We start from the raw sequence: 14,086 nt of genomic DNA on the forward strand, positions 1-14,086 counted from the left end.
ATGAGCTAGAGAGGAGGGCAAGGGCGGATGCTGGGAGACCAGTGACAAACACTTTACAATTCAAAGTATCTTTTAGAGCTGCTCAAATTCACTTTGCTTCTTGAGCTAAGGGGAGAAAGAAGAATATTCTCAAGAGAGAAGTAGTTATCAATTTCTTTAACTTCTCAAAAGCAAGCAAGAAACATGTTCAAATCCTGAACACCATTTAAGTCCCTTCTTTGGAATAATTTGATTTCTCCTACTTATCAGAATTCGAGTATCACTTCACAGTCACATTTCTATTGCCGCCCATTGAAGAGTTTTGAGATCTCTGTGAGTTTAAGGACGCCCCTCCCCAGCACCAAGTAAGCTTTAAAATAAGTCTAAGTAGGGAAATTCTCTAAGATTCCAAATATAAGCTTAAAGCAAAATACAGCTTAGATTCTCTGTCACGAGCCTTTTGAAATGCTCTGAGAAAGGACTGACCTGTCCACCCAAGCTCAGTGTCCAGAGCCTCTCAGTTCTGTTAGAGTTTTCAGCCTCCAAGTCTCCAGGGGGCGATTTAATTTTATTGATCTCTGAGATGGGAGCCCTTCTGTTTCTGTGATCTTTTCTTGTCTAATGACCTTCAAAGAGTTTTGTGGAGGCAAAATGCATAAGAGGAAGATGGGTTCTCATTTAATTTTCACTTTTTTAATTATGAGAAAGGGATCAGCATGTCCTGTTACATTTTTAGTTCTTTTATCTTTGATTTTTTTTTTTAATTTTTATTTTTTGGTAAACCAATTGTCTGTGGCCTTAGCTCATTTTTTTTTCTTTTTGATTTTATAGGAGCTCTTTGAATCATGGAGAAAATAATTACTGTGTGGTGTAGTGCAAGAACGTTTTCCCAGTTTCCCATTGTCTTTTCTTATTTTTAGTTTTAATCCTTACCAGAGGATATGTTTCTATTGCTTTTTTTAGAGAGAGAGGAAGAGAGAGAGATAGAGAGAGAGCTAGAAATATATAGAGAGAAACATCAATGTGAGAGGGAAATATTGATCGGTTGCCTCCTATATGTGCCCCGACTGGGGACTGAACCGGCCACCTCTGGTTCTAGGGACGACTCCAACCAGCAGCCACACCGGCACCTGACTCTGTACGGCAGGTGTCCACTAGTCAGACGCATTCATATTTCCCTTTGTGACTTTTGTATCAAAAATTACAAATAATCTTGCTTGGATTTTTCTTCTTTAATGGTTTCATTCTTTATGATGGATTCAACCTTTAATCTGTTTGGAATTTATCTAGCTTAAATATCGTTTTCAAATGGCCAATATTTAGTTCCATCCATTTATTGAATAACCCAGTGTTTTACCACTGATTTGAAATTCTATTTTTAAAAAATCAAAAACAAGAATCTCAAATACATTGGAGTTTATTTTTAGGTACTATATTCTGTTCCATTTTAAGCTGACTTTTCTGCATCTAAAAGGCCACATTCCCCTGTCATTTATCTTATTGTTCAAAATGCCCCGAGACTCCACACCCAGCAGTTTGCCTGAACTTTGATTTCTCATCTGTAAATCTGGAATAATAGGATAAACTTGCAATTGTGTGGGAGGATTTTAGATGATCTATGGCAGGTACTTAGTCTGGCTTTGGATATGCTGTAGCCACTTAAATTGTGGTTGTCATTGTCTTTTATTTTTCAGCCTCTAGTGTGTGCCTATCAGGGTAAGAGCTTAATAAATGTACGTTAGGCGAGCCTGGCAGTTCTCTGGGGCTCAGTAAATTTATTTATAAAGTGGGGGAATCATGTCTGTCCTGCAGACTTGTGATGGTTAAAAGAGATAACTTACTGCCCTGGCTGGTGTGGCCAGTGGTTAGAGAGTCAGCCGAACAAACACTGAAGGGTCACAGGTTCGATTCCCGGTCAAGGGCACGTACTTGGGTTGCAGGTTCATTCCCGGCCCGGGTCGGGTGTGTGTGGGAAGCAATCAATCGATGTTTCTCTCTCTGTCTCTGTCTCTCTCTCCCTTCCTCCCTTCCACTCTCTTTAAAAATCAATGGAAAAAGTATCCTCAAGTGAGGATTAAAAAAATAAAAATAATAAAAATAAAAGAGATAACTTACTCAGGGTGCCTGGCAGAACGTGGTAAATACTGAAGTGCTCCCTGAGATATAACTGAATGAGTGCGCGAACGACTGACTTAACTGGTAATGAGAAAGTTGGGACGCTTCTGCCAGAGGCTTGGAAACTCAGTTCTTCAGCATTTTTCATTAGAACTCACAGCCAAGCTGCCTGTACTCCCCCGACACCGAGACCCGGCCGCTCCGAACGTCGCCACGATCTACACCGGGCACCACTCCGAACGTCGCCACGATCTACACCGGGCACCGCTCCGAACGTCGCCACGATCTACACCGGGCACCGCTCCGAACGTCGCCACGATCTACACCGGGCGCCACTCCGAATGTCGCCACGATCTACACCGGGCGCCACTCCGAATGTCGCCACGATCTACACCGGGCGCCACTCCGATGTCGCCACGATCTACACCGGGCGCCACTCCGATGTCGCCACGATCTACACCGGGCGTCGCCACGATCTACACCGGGCACCGCTCCGAACGTCGCCACGATCTACACCGGGCGCCACTCCGAACGTCGCCACGATCTACACTGGGCGCCACTCCGAATGTCGCCACGATCTACACCGGGCGCCACTCCGATGTCGCCACGATCTACACCGGGCGCCACTCCGATGTCGCCACGATCTACACCGGGCACCGGCGCGGCTGTGCAGGGCTGGGCCGCTCCAGTTGGGAGCCCTGGGCCGCGGTCAGGTTTACTCACGAGGTCTGGGGCCTGGGGCAAGACCTTCAGCTTCAACTTCGATCTATGTCTGAGAAGCTCCTGGCGTCAGCCTGTTGATTTCTCAGTTGAACAACAAGAATCTGTCCTGTGCCACTTTCTCACCAAAACAGTGCAAACTTCCCCCTTCCCAAACCCGTGCCCGGCAGCTCCCCGGCCGCCTGGGCTCCAGAAGCACCCGAATTCCCTGCGCCCGCATGCACCGCATACGCTCCCACCCGCTCGGCGTGGGCGGCCGCTGCAGAAACCGGGCTCACCCTGGGGAAGCCGCTTCGAAGTCTGGCTGCTTTCCCGACCCAGTGGGTCCCCCTCGGCACAGTTTAAACTGGTTGGAGGCCCCAGGGAAATAAAGAAAACCCATCTCCACAGAGCCCACGTTCGGGATAGAGTTCTCTTCTAATGGGGTTCAAAGCGGTGGGAGGTGGGTCTTTCCTACATCTTCGGGGTGTCTGCTCAGGGTGGTTAGAAAGGGGTTCTGCTCAAAGCTACGGGGTCTGTCTGGGGACCTTGAAGTTAGGGGCCCCGGGGGCAGCAGCGTCCAACCGAGGAGGCTCTAGGCTGCTCCTGGCCCCGCCGGGGTCACTGTGACACTCTCATCTGCAAAGAGAGGTTTACAGAACGACAGGGCGCCCACGAAGGGGCGGCAGGGTGCACATTCAACTTTCAGTTGGAGAGGTGTGGTGTGCACATCACTCACACACACACACCCCCCCGGCAGCAGGCAATGCCTTGTTCTGTGTGCAAATGAGGGGAGGAATTGTATAAACAATCCCCCCAAAGTAGGAAACACAAACCCAGCTGGGCGGTGCTCACAATGCCGGCGCAGTTTGTCTCCATCCCCCTCGGGGGCTCTCCCTCCCCCGTCCCGCCCGTCGGGTGCCAGCTGAGCGCGGCAGGGAGTTCCTCGCTGGCTTAATGAGGAATAGAGTTTGTCATTTTTGAGCGCACGGTAGGTGAGGCTATGGCGACGGGTTAAAGGATGGGCCAGGAGGGAGCCTGGACGTCTGGCTGAGCCGGGGATACCCTGTGGGCGGGTCACCGTGGCCCCCGAATGCAGTGGGGCCCTTACTTTCGGCCCCCCTGGAGCCGGACCCGTGGCTCTCACTGCGGGTCTGTCCTGCAGCTTCTTGCCCAGGGCCCGTCAGTTCATCCCTCCACCCGCCCGGGGCCCAGCGCTCGCCCCTCGCCACTCCCGTGTCACCAGAACCCGAACCGCATGAGAGGCGGGAGGTGGCAGGAATGAGGAATGAGCTGGCCCACGAACGGAGGTTTGATTCAAAGTAACAGTGCCCCGGGGCTGTCGGAACAGCGCTAAGAACCTGGGTTCAAAACCCAAACAGAGCTGGGCTGGGTCCTCTTGTCCCCAGGTACTAGCTGTGCAACCTGGGCAAGCCCCTTACCTCCTCCCACTCTCGGTTTCCTCTGTGACACACCCACCCAGGAGCCCTGCGACAGGGGACTGTGCAGGGAAGCCCTGTGCCCGGGGTGTTACCCGTGTGCCAAGTGTGTGCCCGGCAAGGTGGAGGCGGCAAAGACGGGCCGGGCGCAGACCTGCGGCCCCACAGGCTTGCATCTTAATAAGAAAACCTGTGTCAACGCAGGTCGGTGCCCCTGTGCCCCACTGTCCTCATCTGTAACGGGGGGACAACAGTCCCCGCTTCCTAAGAGCAAATGGTTGGATAGAAAGCATTTGGAACAGCGCCGGCCCATCGTGGGGCTCAGAAAGGTATTTCATGATGACGGCGGAGGGGAGGGGAGCATTTTGGGAAGAAAACCTGGAATTATTTTACAGAGACAGGGACACTGAGACGGGCTGGAAGGAGCCTAATGTTGGCCAGGACTCCGGGGCGGGAGGAGGATCAGGAACAAAGGTGCAGAGGTGGGCGGGCTGAGGGGAGCTCGGGGGAGAGCCAGTCGCTCCCTCGGCCGCGGCGTGGGCTGCCCGCGGACAGCAGTGGAGGTCCAGGAGGGCTCCCCGAGAACCCAGAAATGCTGAGCGAACGTGCGCACTTAATTGTGTAGGGAACGCGGGGATCCGAGCTGCGGGGGATCATCTGATTAGCGGTATTCATTGGGGAAATTAGTGTGGCCACGAAGTACGGAAAATCTGAGTTTCCATCCGTAATGAAGATGAGAAGCCAGCGGCACTTCATTTATTTATCCAGCAGATATTTCTTTGTTACATGCGAGGACCACCCTAGGCGTCGGGTGCACAGTGGAGAACAAGGCAGTCTGTCCTCTTGGAGGCTAGAGCCCAGTGAGAGGGACAGAGAGACAGGCAGTCGCACTATGTCATTTAAAACAAGGCGAGGCCAGTGAAGGAGGCTACGGGAGCCTCGGCGGAGGGGTGCGCGGGAGGGCTCAGGGTGGCTTCCCCGTGGAAGCGACACGTGAGCTGAGCTCTGCAGGACGAGGGGTCATCCAGCTGAAGGACGAGGGAGGGATTCCTCTCCGGGCAGAGGCATTTTGGGGGCTGACAAGGTCATATTTATCTTTTAGAAAGGTATTTTTGGCACCAGTGTGGAAAATGAATTGGAAAGAGCACCTTGGCCGACTGGGAAGCTACAGCAGGAGTTACATCGAAGGGAGATCTGACTTTGGGTGGTGGGCACGTAATGCAGGGCACCGAGCGCGTACCACAGAAACGCACACTTGAAACCTATGTGGTCTTGGTAACCAGTGTCACCCCAGTACATTCAATAACATGAATACATTTCAGTAGATAGCTCAAACCTCCCAAAAACCGCACAGATGACTGTGCGACTACTTCCTGCAGCTGCTACAGGCAAAACACAGACGCACCTCACAGACAAGGGAAGCCAGACACGAAGGAAGCCACGCGTGCGAGTCCCCTGGCGGGCCCGAGGAGGGGCCGCGTGCACCCAGCCACCCGTGGCGCCGACCCCAGGCCGTGGCGACGCGGGGGGGGGGGGGGGGGGCTTTTGACGGCGTGGGCATGCGGGAGGCCCCGGGGCCGGAGGGATGTTCACCTACGTCTCTACCTGCTGCAGCAGGCCGCCGATTCTACCCACGGGTCCACACCTGCTGCGTGGGCGTAGTTTGTGTGCCGTGAAAATGATATTTTGAGTATAAACTCCATAGAGTATGAAAATACATTTTGTTGAAGTTGAACATTTTGTGACTGTGTATAGCTGTGGGTGGGACGTGTACACAACACGCTGTTCCCTCAGGGAAATCACAGACCCCACGCCGCTCGCCGCGGTGCGGACGCGCGTCCTTCCTACTGTTGCCAAGCAGCAAACATGACCGTACGGTCTTCACAGGAGGCTTGGACACGTGAACAACTTATTTTAAACTAAAATGAACTACCTCCCCTAGAAAGCAGTGGAGCCCCAAGTTTCTCAGGTGGAATTAGGGGAAAGTGGACAGGCATGTTAGGCAGTGACCGAGGAAGCGTGAAATGCACACGCACCCCAGGCCTTTGCATCTCTTCCTTCGCTACTTAATATTGCCCATCAGCAAAATCACACTCACTGCTTGGGCCCCAAAGTGTTATACAGACTTCATTTCATTGAGATTAAAAAGGATATTACAAATAGAAGAGAAACCTGTTGTGTTACATGAAGAAAAGTATAATTCTGGGGAAGGATGCATTTTAGTTTATTTTGTATTTTCTTCTTACAGGAAGTTTCTGAAAATCACTATTGCAAGGCCTAACTGAGTTTAATATCACATTGTCACTCAGAGTGACAATGGGGAGGGCCTTGTCAGCATCGCAGCTTTCCGCTGCTTGCATCCCAGTGAAAACCTGCCCAGCGTGATATAATACACAAGGTATTCAGAACAGCTACCTCTGAATAATAATGATATCAATAATAATTATATTAGCCACCATTTTTATTAACACTTCTTTTTATGTAGCAGGCATTGTGCTAAGCCTTTTACATGTCTTAGCTCACCTACTTCCCATAATTAATCTTGAAGAGGGATCCTGGGTATTTTATTATACCCATTCGATGGGGGGGAATGACAAAGCTCAGACTAGGGTGACCCACTGCCCATGTTTTCCCAGATGTGGGACATTCAGTGTTTGTACCGGGAAAGTCTGGGGTAAACTGGGGTGAGTTAATCACCTTATGAAAGTGACTTGCTTGATTTTTTAACCGGTAGAGAGGGATTTAAACTTCTTTTCCCCTTGGCTGGTCAGATTTCCTACCAATTGCCAGCCCAGCAAAATAGTTGAACAGGGAAGATGTTCTTTGGCAGCACTGGGGGACAAGTAAGAGCTAGGTTGAAACCTGGGAATATTATTTCACAGGTGTAATTGAAAATGTCATCTTATTTCTTTCTGTCCCCAAATCGCCGAGTGCAGCTGGACCTCCCTTTGCCGTGTTTCTAAAGGGCTTGCCTGTCACTGCCATCTGACATTCCTGTGAAAACCCACTCACTCACCTTGGGAAGGGGGTAGAGATGACACACTGTTTGGCCCGGGTCCCGTTGACAGAACTCCAATGCATGACACACCACATCAGCATTCATGTCAGCACTAAGCCTGGAGGGAAATGGGGCGAGACAATGGCTATTAAGATCTCTCGGGCCTTAGAGAATAGAAGCTCTTTCAAAGAAAGGTAAATTCCAGAGTGGATTCTAATACCCTCAGTGCATCACACCGTGGCCTCCGAGTCCGTCCTTGTGTGTGCTGGGTCCTAATGATTTCCTGCCACCTTGCTCTCGCCTACATTTAGAACAAGGTCCTGGGGTGGGGAGGGGCTGGGAAGGGGGCTCGAGCAGCCCTGAGCTGTATGTCAGCTTGCCACAGGAACATGAGATTCTTTTCAGCAGAAACCTCAAAAGCCCAGGTAAGACCATTAGAATGTTCAAGATGCAAAGCGGCATGTGTGCTCGTGGCCAAGCTTGGCACAGAGCCTAAGCTACATGTAATTTGTGAAATCTTTAGGAAATCTCCAAACTCATAATAACCATCCCCACCCAACATTGTTTTCTTTTACCCAGAGTAGCAAATAGGACCAAAATGGTCACATTTTAATTTACTGTACTTCCTTTGGCCACCTTTGCAAGGACAGAGGTTTGCAGGAGTGAGGCACATGAGGAGGGCAGACTTTAGCACATTTGGCAGAGCTCATTAGCAACTTTAATTAGGATTATAGTAGAATGAAGTCAATGATGATGATGATCATTATCATAAACCAAAAGAAGGGATCAAGGTCAGGGTTAAGTTAGCAGATGGGCAGAGGAACAGCCTTTCACTTGTGAGAAATATCAAATTTAGGCCTTTGACATCACTTTCAAAGGAGGCTTTTAATATATAGTCACAGAGATACACTCATAGCAGGGAAAGAAGTTTTCCTCTCACAATGTTTCTCCCACTTCTGGACCCTGCTCCTTATGGTGTACTATGAATTTAATTATTTCTATATATCTTGTAACTACCATGCGAATGGCATGGTTATATTGCTTTGTATTTTTGGTGTCTTAAAAAAATCATTAATTATATTTAAGGTGTATCATAATTGTTAGAAACCCCATTTTGCATTTTTCTTCTAAAAATGTTAGTAGTTGAGGCCTCTCCTGATCTCTGAGGGCTCCTAGGTTCGGAATACAAAATTTCATGATTTAGCAGGAAGCTAAACAGATACCAGGAAGCGAGGTAAGATGGACAGAAGACCAGGATCAGCTTTGCTATGACAACTGTGGAACAATGGAGGTCAAGACCTGGCATAGGAACACCCAGCCTGTGGTCATTGGCTAGGATCGGCCATTCTTAGAAGTAATCCTCCTTGCAGGACCCAGGTTCTTGGGAGAATAAGCCAGAATGCTCAGTTGTCCCACTTTCTAACAACATCCTGTGGCTTGCCTGTGGGTAGGACATGTAATTGCTGAATAATTAGTCCATGAATCATTGAGAATTGACTGGTGTGAAATAATGAGGAGGAACAATGCCCTCTGGGTTAGGAAACAAATTTAATATTGAAACCTGAAATTCAGGTGAATCTAAATCATGAGGCTGTCACTGTCAGGGCCCACCTCAACCTAGAACTGCATCTGGTTGATTAAAATGAGCTGTAAGAAGAATACACCATAAGAAGAGAAATTTCATCAGCAAACCACTAATATGGGAACTGGAAAACAGCGGAAAGAACCACAAAGGGGGATCATCTGTCTTCTTCAAAGCGGCCACCCCATACTAATAAGAATTAGTCATCTCATGACTTTGAATCATCTCAGAGGAAACCATTTCCTCCCCTTCCTATCACCTCTTTTGGTGGTTTGCTGGGCCCCTTCTTTCTTAACACCTGTGTGCACTTGTAGTTGTTTGAGGTGGTTGCTGTCTCTTACACAGTTCCCACCTGCAGTGCCCAGTGCAGCGTCTGTCTGTCCTCTCTCTGATCCTTGTGCCTATCTGGCTCTTGCACTCAGCATGCTCCAGCCAGCTACAGAAGATCAAAGGGTTTCCGAGTGGACCCAGGGCACTTGCTTTTTTCTCCCAGAATGCTTCGTAGCCCAGCTCTGGTACCCCTTTTTGAATATCTGGGTGTACTGCCCTCTCTGGCTTCTGTGACTGTTTTCCTCTTACCTCTCTGGTTCCCTGATCTAGGCCCAGCAGACCCTCCCTGGTCAAGCTGACCTTTCCCCAGAGCACCAGGCTCCTGCTAGGTATGTAAACAGGTTCACCAAATGGGCTAAAGATGTTTTTTTTAAAAAGTATGTTCAAGTAATTTTCTTTGGAGTAGTCTACTCATAGCTCATCCATAGTGATATTTTTTATTTTTTAAAAAGTAAATTAATTACACAAACATTTATTAAAGACCTTCTATGCTCAAGGATTATACCAAGTCTTGGAGATACAAAGCCTTCTCCATCCCTCCCTTCCTCCCTCTTTCCCTTCCTTCCTCTCTTCCTTCTTTTTATATATTTAGTATACTCTGATAAGTACCTAGAAATACAAAGATGAATAAAATGTAGTCCTAACCCTCAGAAGGCTTTCAATCTGGTTAGCAACCCAGAAAAGAAAATAGAGAATTAAATTACAAATAAACATGGTAAGTGCTGTGCTGAGGGTTTGCACAGGGTACTGGGAGTGTGTATGTGTGTGTGTGTGGGGGGGTAGCAGTGGAAGGGTGTCTATTTTAGCCTAGGGAGGGTCAGGACGACTTCCAGAGGAAGTCACCCTGGAGCTGAGGTCCAAAGAAGCAGGATTTGTCTGGGGGAGACAATTTGTTTGGATTTGCCAAGTGGAGAAAATATCCTGTGCAAAGGTCCTGAGGCAAAAAGCTCCTGGTGTGTTTGTTGGGGGGTGGGTGGCAGTTATGAGTAGTTTGGATTATGATGTGCTGTGGAGCAGCCAGCGATTAGTCTGGAAATGTCCTCAGGGACAAGTTCATAAACAGCCTTGCGTATGGGGCTAGGAACCCTGCAGAGGGTGTGAAGGGTTTTATGTTGGAGGGAACCACAATTTGTTTGGCATTAGGAGAGTATTTGCCCAGCTACAATGTGGTTATGGACATGCAGGGTCATGGGCACACCTGCAGGCCAGCAGGCCAGTTGGGGGGTGGCAGTAATAGAGGCAGGAGTTAAGAAGACAGGGTCTCTGCCTTCCAAACACCACAGCCCAGGGCTCATGATAAATCATTTACCACAACAGGGTGAGGTCAATATTAATAGAGGCAGGTACACAGCATGGCAGGGCACGGACGATCCCCTGGCCTGGGTGACTTTAAGTTTCTTTTGTCTTTAAAATTCTGCAACTCTAGGCTACCCCGTTGTGGTGGGAGATGCTATCCTCTGAGCCTCTATTCTGAGGCTGCTGGTGGATGGAAGAGGGATTACATAAGGATGTTCTTGATACCAGCGTTTGCAAGAGAAAAAACCAGGAAACAACCCAAACAGCCATCCATGGGAGAGGGAAGGAACAGACTCCTGTAGAGACGCCATGGAGTATTCTATACAGTCAGAGCACGTGAACTAGAGCAATGACACAGCTCTGTGGATGAATCTCGGACACCTACACTGTAGTGGTTCCAAAAATTATATATAGTGTGATACTCTCTTAATAAAGTAAGGAAACAACTGAAATAAAAATGATACGTTTTAAAAGAACGTATAATAGATTATTAATTATATTTATTTATGTAATTATATCTTATATTATATATATTACTTTTATATCATTATGATGATTAATTATATTAATATAATAAATATATACAATAAAACTATAGAGAAAGGAAAGCAAAAGAAAGATGAATGTGGGACTTATTCCTTGGGTGGAAGGAAGGGCGAGAGTGAGAGAGGGGGCTGTCTGGTTAGAGGAATTTATTGTCAAGGTCCTAGACACTGAGTGGCAGGCTTGGAAGCTAATTACCCATTTAAAGGAAATAAGTAACTACCTAAATAATAAATATAAGAAAGCCATGTATGGATCCTTGACAAGAGAGTTCCAGGAACATAGGATTTATCTGATCCAGTGCTCCTAAGCTGAAAAAATAAATAAAAAGAGGTATAAGAAAGAAAGGACGCAGACAGATGACGGTAAATGGTGGGATGCTGAGGGACACGGGGGCTGGGAAGTGAGGGGTCAGGACACCCGAGGGTGAGAGGACAGAAGAGAAGAACCTGAGAAGATCGCGGCCTGAGGAGCAGGGGTAGAGGAGGAGGCTGGGCCTGCTGGGCAGCTCGGCAGAAAGGTCCGCGTGCCTGTGCCCAGCCAGGGTCCAGCCATTTATTGGTGTGGGTGAGATTGATCCTGAAAGGCCTTGGAGAGAAACTGAGCCAAATTGTCACAATGTGATTCACGGGGAGCCTGTGCCTAGAGTGACAAAGGACCTGAGTCAGGTTGGAAAGTTTCACTGTTGACAAGAACTGGAAACTACAGCTCATGGCCTTGCCCAGTGGGCACCTCCCGCCCGAAAGGGAGCCGGTGGCCGCCCAGTGTTCCTGCCTCCCCGCCCCCGTGTCCCAGCCGAGGAATCAGACTGACGGCCGCGTACTCACAGTCTTATGACATCTGGTCCAAACGTGTAAACTGCTAAGTAGCAGGTGGTTCTCAAGGACAGTTTTTCTAGAAAAAACAAAGAGGAGGAATGGAATATTTTTTATTATGATGAATTGAGCACATGAGTTAATAATGATCATCTTTACTAGGGACTGGAGCTGAGTGATTAATCGATCATTCATTCAAGTCATTCATTTTAAGGGTTTGGGGGAAATGTTAACGTTAATGTGGCCATTAAAGTATCATTTCCATCTCAGGTTCACGCGAATGCCGGCATGTTTACTGTACAGGCTAAAGATCACTAGTTTATTTTAAAAATACAGCTAAATTCTGGGCTTTCATTTTATTTTTTATAGCAGTGAACATCTGAATGTTGGTGATCTCATTTGTTGAAGTTGAAAGAAACAGGACTCGATTTAAAGTAAATGATCTGAAACACTGCTTTGTTAAAAATATTCTTCCCTGGTGTTCACTTGGGGAAAAAAGACTTCACCTTGGCTCTTTGTTTTTGCTGGTGGTATTTCAGAGATAAAAGGAGACTGTCACAGGTGTCCCTGCCCGCCATCTGCACCAGAGAACATAGACACACACACACACTAACAAGGCAGTCTCCTTCTCCACCCCTGCCCTGTTGTGAGAGTACAGAATGCCTTGCGGGGGGATCTCTCTGCACAGTGAAATGTGTTAAGCCCTGGCCCTGCTTCTCCTGTCTGTGGGTTTATTGTGGAGCCCTGGTAATTCTACGGAGGGCCTTAGCGTAGGGACGGACGGATGGGCTGTCCTGGGAAGGGATGGGAAACCCTCCCTGAGGAAAATTTACCTGGTCATGCTCACCTCCAACTGGGCTGCCCTTGCTTGGAGGGTAGGAGAGTGAAAGAACCAGGGTAAATACAGGGAACTCCCTCTGGTTCTTCATTTCTACTCAGTGGTAAATAATGTCAATATTACTTTTATGTTAAAATAGATACAGTCATAGATTTTTTTTTTTACAATAAGGCATAAGACTTCGATGAAGTGTTCTTTTGAAGTAGGAACTTAAAACGATATTTCCACATTACTTGGGCCTCACAGAAATAATAATGATAATAAAGAACTATGAGGGAATACTATGAACATCTGTGTGACAGCAAATTAGATCACTCAGATGAAATGGAAACTTTCCTAGAAAGACCAACTGCCCAAAATGGACTCAAGAATAAATAGACAATCAGGACAGACATATAACAAGGGATTGAATTAGTTGTCAAGAGTTTCCATAAATAAAAGCTCGGGACCAGATGGCTTCACTGGCGAATTGCACCAACTATTTAAATAAAGCATCTGAATAGACATTTCTGCAAAGAAGACATGCAAATGGCCAATAAGCGCATGAGAAGATGCTCGGCATCTTTAGCTATCAGGGAAACGCAACTCAAAGCCACAAGGAGGTACCTCCTCACACCCACTTGGAGATGCTGTAATAAGAAGGACAGCTAATAACAGGCATGGAGGACCTGGAGAAACCAAAGCCCTCGTACACCGCAGGGGTGGGGGGCTGAAGTGGGGCAGCCACTTTAGTAAACAGGGGGGCAGTTCCTCAAAAGGTTAGACATAGAGTTACCGCATGACCCGGGATTTCCACTTCTAGGTTCATACCCAAGAGATTAAAAACGTATATCCACATGAAAGCTTGTAGGAATGGGCACAGCGCATCATTCGAGGCAGCCGAGAGATGGAAACAAGTCAACTCAAACATCCAGTAACTCGTGACTGGATGAGCGAAATGGGCTCAGTCCCTGCAGGGGAATATTACTCAGCATATGGGGCAGCGACAATCTGATGCGCGACACGGACGACCATGAAAACCTCATGCCGAGTGAAAGAAGCAGTCACAAAAGACCAAATACGGCAGATTTTGATTAGGCGCAGAATAGGCCAGTTCACAGAGGCAGAAAGTAGGTTAGTGGTTGCTGGCGGGTCACAGATAAGGAGAGCAGGTCCCTTTTTGGCACAATGAAATGTTCGCAAATTGATCGTGCCGAGGGATGGGGGCACCGCTCTGTGAATACACTAAAAGCCACAGAATTATACAATTTAAGTAGGCAGATTGCATGGTGTGTGAATTATATCTCGGTGCAACTGTTTAAAAATGACACGTGCTCTTCTCCCAGGGGCTCCTCCTTAGGGGCCCTGGGGTGGAGGGTGACAGGAGGCTCTGAGCCCTGGGACCCCGGAGACCTGAGCTTCAGCTCCGGCTACCAGCTTCTGCCCTTAGTCAGGTTGCTGCCCTCGCTGAGC

The 14,086-nt window shown here is 48.0% G+C and overlaps 1 protein-coding gene across 1 annotated transcript in view; it reads right to left on the bottom strand.

Annotated features, from left to right (window-relative positions):
- Positions 1 to 14,086, bottom strand: part of AOAH (acyloxyacyl hydrolase) — a 94,378-nt gene that overhangs the window by 63,585 nt on the left and 16,707 nt on the right. The window contains 2 exon segments of the mRNA XM_081146825.1: positions 7,249 to 7,348; positions 11,809 to 11,875. Of these exon segments, the coding sequence (XP_081002951.1) occupies positions 7,249 to 7,348; positions 11,809 to 11,875 (167 nt within the window).

The sequence above is a fragment of the Miniopterus schreibersii genome (genome assembly GCF_964146895.1).
Source record: "Miniopterus schreibersii genome assembly, chromosome: 9".
NCBI classification, from domain to species: Eukaryota; Metazoa; Chordata; class Mammalia; order Chiroptera; family Miniopteridae; genus Miniopterus; species Miniopterus schreibersii.